At 43.8% G+C, this 13,682-nt stretch overlaps 1 protein-coding gene across 29 annotated transcripts in view; it reads left to right on the top strand.

Annotated features, from left to right (window-relative positions):
* Positions 1-13,682, top strand: part of MAP4 (microtubule associated protein 4) — a 1,807,860-nt gene that overhangs the window by 1,580,866 nt on the left and 213,312 nt on the right. For all 29 annotated transcript variants that reach the window (XM_086941043.1, XM_086941031.1, XM_086941029.1 and 26 more), the window contains one exon: positions 10,448-10,767. In XM_086941043.1, the coding sequence (XP_086797169.1) occupies positions 10,448-10,767 (320 nt within the window). The remainder of the gene's footprint in view (positions 1-10,447; positions 10,768-13,682) is intronic.

The following is a 13,682-nucleotide window of genomic DNA, read 5'->3' as shown; positions in this document are numbered from 1 at the left end:
TGTAAATTACACTGCCTTTTATTTATGCTTTAAAACAAACATTTAAATAAAAACGCATAGTCATTTACAATGCCAATAGCTGAAACTCTCGCAAATGCGAGACCTATTGCATTGTAAATGCTTGTTAACGTCCTGCTTTTGAGACCTGGCTTTCCCAAAGAAAAGAGGGAAGCGATTTCTACTTGTGCTAAGCATGCAGTGATTTGTCTATCCAAAGAATGATTCTTTCGATTGTGTGTGTTTGTCTGCAGCCTGTTTACTGGTGTTGAGTCCTGTCTGCTGCAAGGAATTCACTTTCGTTTCGATCCACTTGCCCCCTCTCCTGATAAGTCTTGGGAAATTGTTGGTGTGCAAGTGCAATGTGCTAGGCAGTATCATGCACACCTTAGGGATAGGTAATCGGCTGGGACCTAGTTTTGAGCAGCTGGCACTTCCGTGGTTACCATTCAGATCCAATATCAGTTATAAGGAAGTGGAAACGGCTTGCTTGGCAGCATAGACAGGACAGCAATATTGCATGGTTCTTGGTATTAAAGACTTTGGTAGGTAGAACATTAATTAACCAAAAGACCTTTCTGCTGGCCTTAACGAACAAGTTGTGTTTCTCTGTTGGTGCTTAAAAGCCATGTACTGCAGTTGCAGGGGTTTTTCAGGTACCTTGCCAGAAGTGTGTAGGATGGTAAATGGCATGAAATTCCTTGTACCCTTGCCAGTTACTGTAACCAGGCTGGTAGTTTGCATGTGTGCATGTTCAATCTTTTAGAGTCTCTCACCTCCATTAACATATGGAGGAAACTGCCCTTGCTTCAGTGATGGACAGAGGCCCAATTAAGAATGAACTTGTCAAGAGGTTACAGATTTGGAAAAAGTGGCCTCAGAATGTGATTACTGAAGGGAGCCTGGGAGATTAATTTTGCCTCCAACTACCAGTGGTGTCTCTTCCATTTCTGCATGGGGGCTTGCGTGGCACCAACCAGGATGTCTGTCACTCTGTAGCGGTCCAGCTTTAGCAAGCACCAGTTGTGAAGAAATCTCAAGACAATACTTTTAACCAACACGATGCATTGAGGCTACTTTCCTGCAGTAACCTGCCCTCCCTTTGGCAAATGCAGACCACCCTTTTCTCCCCAAGTTGTTTATTTCAAGCTTACTCTCCCGTTTTGATAGCCCTATAGGTGCCCACGCTTGTGCTGCATTCCTTTGCTTGGTACCTGGGTTTACACTGTTAGTCACATGTTTGGCATAATGTCCTCACTAACCACCATAATCTTAGGAAAAGCTGAATTGTGGCAGAAGTATTTGAGGTTGAGGTCTCGGGGCTGAAGGGATGTTCAACTTCTGTGCTGTCAGGAACACTTGAACATGCTGCTTATTGGCCTCGAGTTCATGTTTAGCTTCAAATGTTGAATTGTGATGCTTGTGTGGCTGTGCTCTGTATAGTCGTGTGTTCTTTGCAGAAGAGTTTTTACTTCATTTAGTTTTAGTTTGTCAGGTTATCCTTTTCTCCTTGCTGTGCCTTCATTGAACTTGGCTGTAGGTTTGCCTTCAGACCAGCTCATTCAACTGAGATTTGCTATGCTTTGCCCTTTCAACCATAGAGACCAAGTGCCTGTTGGCTTTCACTCTATCTTTGGAGTTGTACTTGACCTTCAAGTTATTATTCTTAGCAGTACACCCCAGTCTGTCCTCCCGAGGACTAGATTGAGGTAGAGAACTCTTCCAGCAATTCAGCCTACCAAAATCGTGTTACTTAGAATGCTGCTGATAGTCTGGTGGCTGAGAGGGAGCCTCGGACCAAACCACCACTTGGTGGACACTCAGCTGCCTCCTTGTGCAATTGTGAATCCTAGCTTGCCCAAGTACTGTCATCACAAGTGAGACTTTAAGAAACCCCAAAGCTCTCAGTGATAGCAGAAGCTTCCTCGCTGACCAGAATCTCTTGCACCTCCTCATGTCACCTTGCAGGTCCAATGCTTGGTGCTGCTTGTAGATCCAATCCAGGAGGAGGTCCCAACTCTCATTCCCACCCCTATAACACGGAACTCAGAAGGCACACTCACACCTGTCGGATTTAACTCAAACGGCTTCTCCTAGAGCCAAAAAGTACCTAGATGTGTTTACTTTGTCATGGTGCTGCCAAACGAGGATCTCCTTTAGCCGGTCCGCTACAGAGCTGCGCGCTGAATAGTACAGCACCTCATTTCTCGGATCTGATGGCACATCCTCTATACTTTTCAACCCCAGCCTTTGATTGAGGACTTTTTGAAGAACCTCACTTTGCTCGATTTGGTTCTTATCCTTCAAATTGAGGCTGTTGTCATTCTGGTAGCCCTATGGCTAATATTGCTTACCTCATTTGGGGAAGCTGCACCACCTCTGCTCCAACTGTTGTCATTCACATTCGAAATTCTCCCTTCTTTAAACACGCATACACTCACAGCAATGCATATTGAAAAAGAACAACTACTCCACATATGAGCTCTTACACCTGTTTTTTCGATTATCAGCCCTCATGTCTAACAAGTAATGGGATCTCAGGTGAGAATGACGGCAGCAGAATAAAAGTGACACGTGGAAATGCTTGAATTACTCTAAATCACTAGCAGTGCATTCCATGCTATCGTTTTAGCTCATCACTATCATTTCAGAAAGAACCAATCACTTGGGCCTTGGTTTTGCTCCTCTTCCCCCTCCCCCCCCCCCCATTTCTGTGTGTGTGTTTGTGCTCTGTGTGTGTGTGCAAATGCAATAGGTCTCGCATTTGTGAGAGATTAAGCTATTGGCATTGTAAATGACAATGCAATTTATTTATCTGTTTTCAAAACCAACACATAAATACAAAATTTGTCATTTACAATGCCAATAGCTCTAACTTTTACAAAGGCGAAACCGTTGCATTGTAAATGCTTGTTTAAAAATTGGAGGTAGTTCTAAAAAGAACGTTTTTTTTTCTTCTTTTTGTTGTTTTATACTTTTTTTTATGTTTTTTGAACATTTTGTACTTTTTTGGCTTTTATGGACTATTTTATATATTTTTTTGTTATTTTTATGGGGATAAACAAAAAACAGGGAATTGAAAATGGCTCAACTGGAGCAAAAAAAATCAGGAAAAAATTAAGGTTTTTTGGGGCAATTGTGGTTGTCTCTAGCAAGGAGGATGAGCTTTATGCTCTGTTCACCATAGGAGATGGTCTTACCACAAAAAATACATGTAATTCTGAATTCCCCAAACCGTGGTTGTATGCAAGGGATCGTCTCCCTTGTCTCTGGTCCCGATGGAGTGGGTTACTTTCTTTTGGAGGTGGTGGTTGAAGATTGGGGAGGGTTACTGGCCAGTTCTCTCACCTCTGCGGCAGCATAGTTGTTCGGATGCTTGCACTGCATGTGTCTAATCATGGTATTATTACCAAAAGAATATTTTTTGTTAGGGTTCCCCCTTGAAAGTTCCATGCCACAGATTAGGCAAGTCACCTTGGGCGCATTGACTTTCTTCTTGCCCTCTGGGATAGAAAAAAACTCCCATACAATGTGCTGCCTTGGCTTGTATGGGGTATTGTCTTCTGGCAGCCACCTTCTCCCCTCCTCCTCCTCTTCTTGACCACCAATGTAATGTTGTGGTGGTCCTCTTGGTGGTGGTGGTGGTGCAGATGCTCCAGCTGCTGCTGCTACTGTAGCCATTTTAAAGTACAAAATATTTCTAATAGATTTCCAAACAGGTCTTCCTCAGTCAAAGGACAAAGTCAGAATAAGGAAAAAAGGTGGGGTCTTTCATCATTTAGAAAAAAAAACTGTCCTGAACCAATGAAAAGTGTTATTTTCAGGTCACATGACCCGGGCTTTCATATTTAGAAACCAAAACTGTTCTGCACCAATAAAAAGTGTTATTTTTAGGTCACATGACCCGACGCGCTTACGCGACGCGCCCCGGGGCGCGCATTGCGTAAGCGCGTCAGATTACGTTGCGCGATCGTATTCGCTCGAGTATTTCCGGGTGCGCTTACGCCGTGAGTATCACGCTGCCACGCGATACGTCATGATGTTTTCGTTCGCGGCAATAGCGCTAACGGGACGCTCACCGGTGCGCGACCCGGGGCGCTCCGAAAAAATGCGCTTTCCAGTGCGCACACCGGGGTGCGCACCGGGAGCGCACCAGGGCAAAAAAATAAAAATAAAAATAAAAAAAATAAAAATTAAAAAAAAGTATTATATAAATATACAATATAGGATTCATTATAAAAAATATTACATTTCATAGGTTTGAGGCCCTATATATAGTTAGGAATTAGCATTTAAAAAACCTTTGAAATTCACTGAAAAAACCATAGGTTTCACACCAGTTATAGTTAGCTGGAAATTTTACTGACATAAAACCATAGAAATTCCAACGTTATACTTAGTTGGACTTGGGGCACATAGTTTGGAGGCCATCGCTGGAACATTAACTCAGACTATTAGTTTATGTACTAGAAGCAAGTGGAGTGAGTCATAGAGGATGGTTGTGGACTGATTGGTTACTTATTTGTTTTAATGTATGGAAGAAGTGGGTTGTCTAAACCTAGGTTCTCTGAAATGTTTGGATTTGTACCTTTGGGCTGAATGATATTGCTATTCTCATCCAGCGGTCAGCTTTAGCAAAGAACATAGGAGGCATATTCCTTTCAGTTTTATTCTAGGTTGGAAGTTTTCTCAGCACAAAACATGACTCTCCGATGTTCACTTATTACATCAGGATTGAAGTGGCTACCCCAGGCAGGGTGTTGCATGAAATGAGATTGGTGCTATGGTTCCATCTTATATGCTGAACCCCTATGTTCAGCTCTCTTCGGTCAGAGAAAGCTTTTCTTCATCCAAAACAAGATAGGCTCAATACCTTTGACTGAATCCTCTGGCAGTTGCAGCTGGATATGGGTATTGAAGGCATGCAGTTAGCACTGAAGCTTGATAATCTAGACTTAAGGGCCTTTAAACTTCTTGAATAACAGTATGCCAGTGACATTGAGGGTGCCACTTGTGATAATTTTGCTGCTGGAATACATCAAACCCATTTAAATGTGTTGACTCTAGTTAGAGAGGTGGGCCTTTATCCGTTCCAAGGCCATGCCAGACATTTGCGGACCTTTCTAGGTTAGCTGACCAGTACTGGATGAGGAGCTGTTTTCAAATATAAAAACGTTTATTAATGCAAAAACATCTAAAATATGTAGTTCGCAAGACGGCTCTTTGTTCTGAGATATTGAGCATACAGTGCCCACTGATCCCACTATTCTTCACTTTTGTTTGCATCATTTTAACATCTATGTTATTTGCAAGATTTCACAATAGTAGCACGAACAAGCACCATACAGAATATTGGGGCGGGGGGGGGGAACGGTGGGGGGGTGTCCAACCTCACCATAAACATCAATCCTCTCCCCCAACACCCCTCCGCCCACTTCTCCCCAGGCAACCATCAGCCAATACAATTTCAGTATCGAAAGTAAACACAGTTCTAAACAGCATAGCAATAAGCCACAACACACCTACATTTGTCAGGGCATACCCAGACTTAGCATTTCCTGTACCCCCCAGTACTATATCCCTACTTAGCCACAACAAGGCCAAGACTACAGAACAAGGGCTGAGCTCATGGTAAATCGATGTCATTGGAGATCCCAAAAAGCGTGAATTTAGGGTCAAGCGGGAACTGTGCGGAGAGCACCCCACTAAGTTTCTCAGTAATTGCTACCCAGTAATCCTGGATCACGGAGCCACTCCAAACGGTTCCCATGGCATGCAGTCTCAGTCTACTATAGTACACCCTGTGGAGTATTTTGAATTAAACTAAACGTAACCATGGCTTAATTGTCACCACCTTTTTTCTTTGCATTTTATGTGCTAAAAGCAGACATCGAAAAGGTCATGTGACTGAAACCGAAACTCAAGACAGCTGTGATTTCAGCAGGTGCAGAGCTTTCTCATTAGAAGTTTTGAGAAAACTATGAAAACATCCAGATAATGTACATTTCTCAGATGCTGATCTAGTCATTTGCGAATTCTCTCTTACAAGTGCCAATAACCATCACAGAGGCAAAACATGCTTAAAGTGTGGGTACAGTGCAAGCCTAAGTGTAGGATGGGCATACAAAATGGCTACGGATAAAAAAAAGCATATTCATTACAAGCAATGTAAATCATAAAAAGGCAAAATGAGATCTCAATAATTTTTTTATCACCTATTTTTATCCGTCTGTCGAGTTACTGCCTGATCTTAAATCTGCTTCTGCTGAATAAAATCATGGGATGGGAGGACATAAAGCAGATCGAGGAATTTATGGAATCCACCATCTTATCTGATGACCAGAAGCAAGACTTTAAATTAGCAAGATTGTAGATCAGAATAGTCGAGAGAGATGAATGAGACCGAAATGCCACACAACACTTTTTAGTGGGTTGTAGCCATGCGCAGGCTTTAGTAAACATTTGTGCTGCATGTGCCTCTAATATAGGATTCTAGGGTGTCCTCGAGGGTGAATATTCTGCTCCTTTAATGCTAAAGGTAACACTTATGGTTAGGTTCAACCCCAGAATTATTATTTTTTTTTTTTTGAAAACCTTTATTTTGCATCAAATCAGAACAAATACGGGCCTACAACCTACCGGCCAGCCACGGAAACAGTAAAGCACCAATGCAACGTTACGGCGACACAGTAATATCTCTCATTGAAGCAAGCAGTAAAAAGGTTACACTGTAGTTACCGTATTACCATGTCTTAGAATCGGTGAAGGTTAATTTTAAAAGTTTTCATCGCTACCATTAAGAGCAGGTCATATTTCTCCGTACTAATACAATTAAGAGAAAAGAAACGAGGTCCGTGTAGGTGGGACTCACTATAGACACCTTTACCAATCAGCACAGTTCGCAACATGCAGGTCCCAACCAGAGGATGGCCACAAAATATGCACACCCCTAAAGAGGACGCAACATCCCAACTAATACCACGCTACCACCCATCCCCCAATATGCCTAACACGGGCCAAGAGGAAAGAAGAAAGCATATAATAGCAAAAAAGGCACCATAGAAAGAAACACGAACTAAAAGTTACCCCCCCACCCTACACACATGCAGAGGCTACGGCCTACCCCCCCCCCCTAGCAGAGTGTTTGTCTCCCCATAACCCGAAATATAGCGAGAGAAGAGAAAATTGAGAAGGAGAAAAAGACAGGGAAAAGGGAAGAAAGAAGAAAGAGTACAGTTCACCTAGAGAAGAGTTCCGTTAGGAAAGAGAAATAAAGGAACATAAATCACAGAAGACCGGGGGAGGGCCATAAGAACATGTCCAAAACTGCCAAAGTACATTATTCCGGCCACCCTTACCCCGACTCCACCACCAATACAGTACCAACATATGAAATCCACCGGCAGTCCATCAGTGTCCCAGCAGTACAAGGAAGACAGTTCCGAAGGGAAAGGGGATACCCTCAACCTTGCCCCGTACGGTAGGATGCAGCGACGCAGTCCAACTGGATCGAAAACGACACAGGTGAAATAAGGGGATGAAGAGGCCTCGTCAGGATAGGAAAATGGTCCCAAACGTTCATCCAGTCCGTTGCCGAGAAAACGTTAATGACACAAGAAGCGTTGCAAGGTGCGGGGTCACCCCGTGCAGCCAGTCCCAACATTCGCCACCATTCCTAGGAAGGGAATTGCATTCCGCTAGCCGCCATTGAGGGATCTTCAGAAAATGGCGCCCGATAAAGTCTTGCCAGCCGGAAAACAGCATCAGACATTCCGGGTCTACCCAGGGGTGTTCCCTCCAGTACGCTTGCAGGATCGGAGTTCCGCGCCGTCTCCATGTCAGCGGAGACCGGGGCAGAGGGGCCACAAGGATGCATCACCGGGTGTGGCGTAGCGGCCAGATGCTGCGGATCGTCACGACCAGACAGGGGGGCCGCGGACAATATCGCGTCCATCCGACCCCCCAGTTCCCCAGCGACGGTGCGCAGGTCAGCCCTCAAGGCGGACAGGGCGCTCAGGATATCACATAGCCGCAATGGCGCCGAGGGGAGAAAGGGCGCAGCATTGTCCTCCAGTCGGTGCAAATGTGTGCAGTGTCGCTCCGCCGGTCGATAGCTCTCCTTGCCAGCATTCCCAATTAGCTCCAGCTGGTTCATGATGAAGTAAGCCCAGACGGGGGGGCGCAGGGCAATAGTTACTATCACCCCCGCAGCAATGCTGTAACAGACCCAGTCCCGGGTGTTTACCTTCGGGGAATGAGGGCAGGCGATAAGATGGCGCTCGTCCCAGCCCTGTAGCGAAACAAAGTAGCGGCGGAGTCAATGCAGGTCCCAGGGAGTGCTACAATGTTGCTTCTGGGGCTTCCGCGCGCAGGTCGGAGAGAGCGGCAAGCAGGGCTCCAGAATCAAAAAGCTGCTGCGAGGCACGGCAGCCAGCCCCGTCCAGCAGCCCCCGGCGATCGTCGTTGCACACGGGCCAGGCGCACATCAAGAACAAAGACCCCGAGCCTGCCTCGCCGAGTCCGGAGGAGGTGAGGGCGTTGCAGCGCTTCCGCTGCCGGGAGCCGACTTCGAGGCACAGCGGCAGGATCAGGCTGCCCTCCCGGTTCCGCCAGCGCCGATTAATCCAAGAAGTGCGTGCAGGATGTCGCGGAAACCGGGAGAGCAGTTTAGAGGTAAGCGGAGCCGATGAGTCAGGCGGCCATCATGGTCGCTGGCCAGGCTCCCCCCCCCCCCCAGAATTATTATTTTTAGTCTGTTTTAAACTTTTAATTTAATAACACATTTTGTTTTCTTTGTGTGACAATGCAGGCCATATTATGGCAGGAACTCTCACATCTTTGCTTACCAGTTTTGTTGCCTCCGATTGGAGTACTGGATATAGCCAAACTCTTTTGTGTGTTCGACCTGTACACTGATAGTAACAAGCAAACTTGTGGTGGTTCCTCTACCGGTTGACTTAACAAGGGTTCTTAATTTATATTTCTATGAGAACTACTTTACTACTTTGTTATGGGTTGCCTTTATGTGATTCACTGTACTTTTATTTTTTATCAGACGACTAGAAAGTCTGAACATTGGTCTCGCCTGACCAGCATGCATGTTTGGAAGGCCTGTCAATACTTTTTGCTGCAAACACATATGCTCATTTATTGCCATTCCAGGGTGGTCTGTCTTGTATGTAGAGATACATAGATTCAGGGGGTTGCTTGGGGTGTTCACCCACACCCCCTAAAAAATGTTTTCTGTAGTAAATAGTTGGGTACAAGTGCTTTCTGACGGCTATGGTGAGGTGTCTCTCGCGTTTCACCTAGGAGGTTTACATAAAGAGACAAAAACACACACACTTATGTCTGGTTTGAAGGCCTTAAAAATAGTGATTTATTTAAAACAATGTTGTGCTGTAATTACTCCTTACAATATGCACTACCCCATAATCCTACCCCCCTCACACCTTTCTTCTCATATAATGTATTTTCACATGCTATACCAGCGTGATTGTTTGAAAATCTGAAGTTCACACCCCTCAATTTTACTGACCAACCTATGCCCCTGCTTGTGTGGCAAATTTCCTAGTGGCAGCGTCCAGAACAAGAAAACATATGAAATTGTTAAACCAGCACGCATAACCTTTTTAATTGCTTTTTATAACCATCATGTCAAATTAACTCGATTGCAAAGAAACGGTTTAATAGCTTTTTAATTGTAAATAACTTTGTTTTTATGTTCTTTGTATGATTTTAATTGAATCGAATAAAGTTAACTTGACTGACTGACTGTATGTACTCCTTAGTACACTCAGGACATCTGTTCATTAGGCATGCCCCCCGGTTGTACATCTACAGTCCACTGACAGGTGAATGGCACCTGGGAGATGTTCTCTAAATGGTGATCCGCCTGGGCTGAGGTGAAAGCAACAAGAACTTTCATGTGGGGGTCCTGATTGGGAAGAAGGCTTTAAATAAAGATATAACCAGCCCTTTTAAAAAGCTCACTTCACAAATTTGTGCCAACTTCAAATCGAGGGCCAATTTACTTGAACCGTTAGGCTAAATGTGCAGCGTACAGGGATAAGAGGGAAGCACATTTAGAATATATGTGTACAGTTCCAGTAAAGCTAAGACTTTAGTGGTGCTTTAAGCAGATATAAAAATGAAATGCCGGGTCTACATAAAATGGTATTCTCAAATAGCAGTGGTATTCCAGAATAAAACTGAGAATGTTGTGCAAAATGTGCACATTTACACTGTGATATTGATAGGCATAAGTGCAATGGTAAAACAAAAATATTGAAAAATCTGCTTTGCGGGGAGACATATGTTCTGTGGCAATGAGGGAGAATCGAATTCCATTTATTTAGATGACACGATTGCCAGGCTTGAAACTGAAACGATAAAAATGCATACATTTTTTTCTAACAGTTTTTCCTCCTATTTATGAATTATTTTGTAGTTGATTTGAGCCGACCGAAGACTGCCCCGGTTACCACTGGGAAGAGCAATGCCACTACCCCTAGCTCCCCAGGAACAAACTATGGGCCTGCAGCTCCTATCAACCGGCCCAAGCCTGCAAAGCCTTTGACGAAAACCATCCCAGAATCCAATTCTACCACAGATGGCAAGAAAGTACCTTCAGCCAAAGCCCCAGTCTCCAAAGTTAATGTGGTACCCAAAACAGCACGCCCTGCCTCGGTACTAGTCCCTGACTTAAAGAACGTTCGCTCTAAAATTGGTTCAACAGATAACCTGAAGCACCAGCCTGGTGGTGGCAGGGTAAGTGACTGCTTCATATTGTGACATCCATTTTATTTATTTTGCAGTATTTAATGAAAAACTTGCCATCACTATCTTCATGTAGTTTGTCTTTACCGCTAAGCAAGGTCTCATCTGTGTATATGGACAAGGGTGATTTGGGTACATATATTATTCTAAACCCAAATAGTTGATGTGGTGCACGTGTGCCTGAACCAAGGTATGCCACAATTTTTCTACAGGGTTTCTAACGGTTATATATTCATTAGGGTATTATGTGATGTTTGCACTTTGAATAGAAAAGCAGTATTTCCAAAAGGGCACTAGAATGCTTGTACCACGAGGATTTGTATGACATGCATTCAAGGCAAGTAACAATTTATTAGGCTACAGAAATCATCTTGCTTATTTATTTTTACATTTAGTTGATGCCATTAATGCCTTACCAGAGTCAGTGTTCAAATGTCCTGATTTCAAGTGTAAGTATCCAATTCAGTCCTAGTATTCTTCCATCTGCTCTCTATTTGTAGTCCTAATTGTGTAGTAGGATAACAAGTTCTAACAAGTGCCACCATGCAAAGAAAAAAAAAAACCTGGTCTGGATGTGCCTCTAACTCATAGATAGTGAAAACCTAAGAGCTCTATGGACCAGTGCACAAAAGAGGGCAAATAGGCTGCTCGGTTTCATGGATTAAAAAAAGGTACCGTGTGATTTACAGGCCTGTGCGGCTGACCTTCTAGACTCAGATGGCTCTGTGTCAACAGTTGAAAGTATATTTCTTGGATGTATCCAATATGATCTAAAGGAAGGTGCCTGGAATGTAACCAAGGAGAACGTTTGGATTGGTGATGATTCTTTATGCATTAAATACCAATACTGTAGTTGGTTTTATTCTTTTTTGGCTAAGGTTGCATTCCTGTCTTCAAAATAACTGAAAATGCACAACTTCCCTGTATAGGACAAATGCAGGATTTCTACTGACTCTGATAGCATAGATGGTGTAGCTCAGGACTCAAAGTATGCTCCCCTGCATAATTTTTTAGGTCGAGCCTAGAGCAGCGCATGCGCTGCTTGCTTGACTTTTAGTAAGGGGGTTTTCAAAGTGCTACCCACAAGCTTTTCCTGGCCTGAAGCTTGCGTGTACGCTCGCATTCACGCGCGCAGCCGCCATCTGCCTTTTTTTATCTCTTCCTCCGCATCGCTGGCAATTACTTTCACTTTTGCTTCGGCGATGACAGGAATCCTAACAAGCTTTATGTTAGGTACACAAACCCCATCTTGGTTTCTGCCTCAAAAGGTGGCCCCAATTAGCTGCCAGACAATGGGTTTCGCAGTCACTGGGTGTAATCAGCTCTGGCGGCTGCGGCCTGCCCGAGCCTGACAGACAAGCCCAAGTTACGTCTGGGCAGATCCCATCTTGTGCAAAGCCATAAAGTGCAAACAGATGGTGGCAGGAGTCTCCAAGCACTTTCCTTTCTTAAGCCTGCAGGAATCACTCGGAAAACAAAACATTAACAAAGTGAAACGCAGATTAGATTCAGAACCCCTCTGCTTTCAATGCAGCCAGAATAAATGGTGCCTCACTCAGATGTAATCACACAACTCCTGTGCTCCAGGCAAAGCACCACGAAGACCCCCCTTCCTCAGTCAATAACATGCTATATCCATCATGTTAACTGGACAGTATTGATGAATGCAGCAGTTGACATTCCAAACATTGCTGAGAGGAGGAGCAGGGCTAAACTACAGCAGCGCCAGCAGGAGAGGAGCGAGGTGAGGGAAGGAAGGGTGCAACTGCGTATATTAGTTGAGTTTAGGTTTATTTGTGCTCAGTGTCCCAGAACGAAAATACTGATGTTACCTTTGGCGACCAACAAAATAAAGGAGCTACACTACATTATTTTACAAATTGAGCTGTGGGATTCCAGTGTCAGGAGGAATAGGGGCCCAGAGCCAAGAGAATAAAAGAAAATACAAAAATTCTAAGACTGTGATTACATGGCGGCCACTTAATACCAGCTAGAAAACTAGATAATAAACGAGCATTGCCTAAGGCTGGAGGACTGGACAGCATTTTGGCTTTGCCAATGCTTGTTTTGTCATGGGTTTTATATAAAACTGTATTGTTGTGGATCTGCACGGCCCTACTATGTATTATAAATAAAAAAAAAATCTAAAAGCAAATATAATTTTGCTCAAAAAGCACACATTCTCATAGTAGTTTGTGGCACTGAAGGAAACAACTTTGTTAGCCGATGCATCAAATAGACAGAGGCATTAGATCCCCGAGCCACCAGACTTAGCGACAACATCTTCCAGGCATGCCTAGGTAAGTGATATGCAAACGTAGCCACACCATACAATAATTCCAAAGGACCCCCTTTGAGGAAAGCACTAGTGAAAGCCTTTGAAATATATGTAGTAATGCTGAACAAATTACTTTAAGCACCTTTGGGATATTTTCTTTGAAAATAAATGATTGAAAAATACGGGTGAATATATAGTGCTTTAACACACCTTAACCTTAGCTTGAAAACCCCCAGAATGCAAAGGCTTAAAAACCGAAAGGGAGTCCAATCAGAAAGGTACAAGATAGGGTCATGCAAAGTTGGTGTAAATGGCTGCTGGTTGTCGCCTGAAGTGTTTTTTAAAACTTCTCCAGGTTGCTAAAGTAGGCACAGTTAATACAAAAAAGTGGTTGAAAAATTATACCAAAATAAGGTAGTCTGGATTAACCCACACAAACCCCGATTTTTATCAGGGGTCTCGCTTGTAGGTTTTGCGGGGAAATAAATCCTCACCCACAAAGTTCTGCAAAGGTCACAACCTGACCACCTTAACAAACTTTTATTTCATGCACTCCCAACACGAGCCTGTCACTTTCCTGATTTTGTTCTCCTTATTTCTAACGGAGCACAACCAACAACATTTAGCT

The sequence above is a fragment of the Lissotriton vulgaris genome, chromosome 10, assembly GCF_964263255.1.
Source record: "Lissotriton vulgaris chromosome 10, aLisVul1.2, whole genome shotgun sequence".
In the NCBI taxonomy this organism is placed as follows: domain Eukaryota; kingdom Metazoa; phylum Chordata; class Amphibia; order Caudata; family Salamandridae; genus Lissotriton; species Lissotriton vulgaris.
This window is presented reverse-complemented; position numbering and strand designations above follow the sequence as displayed.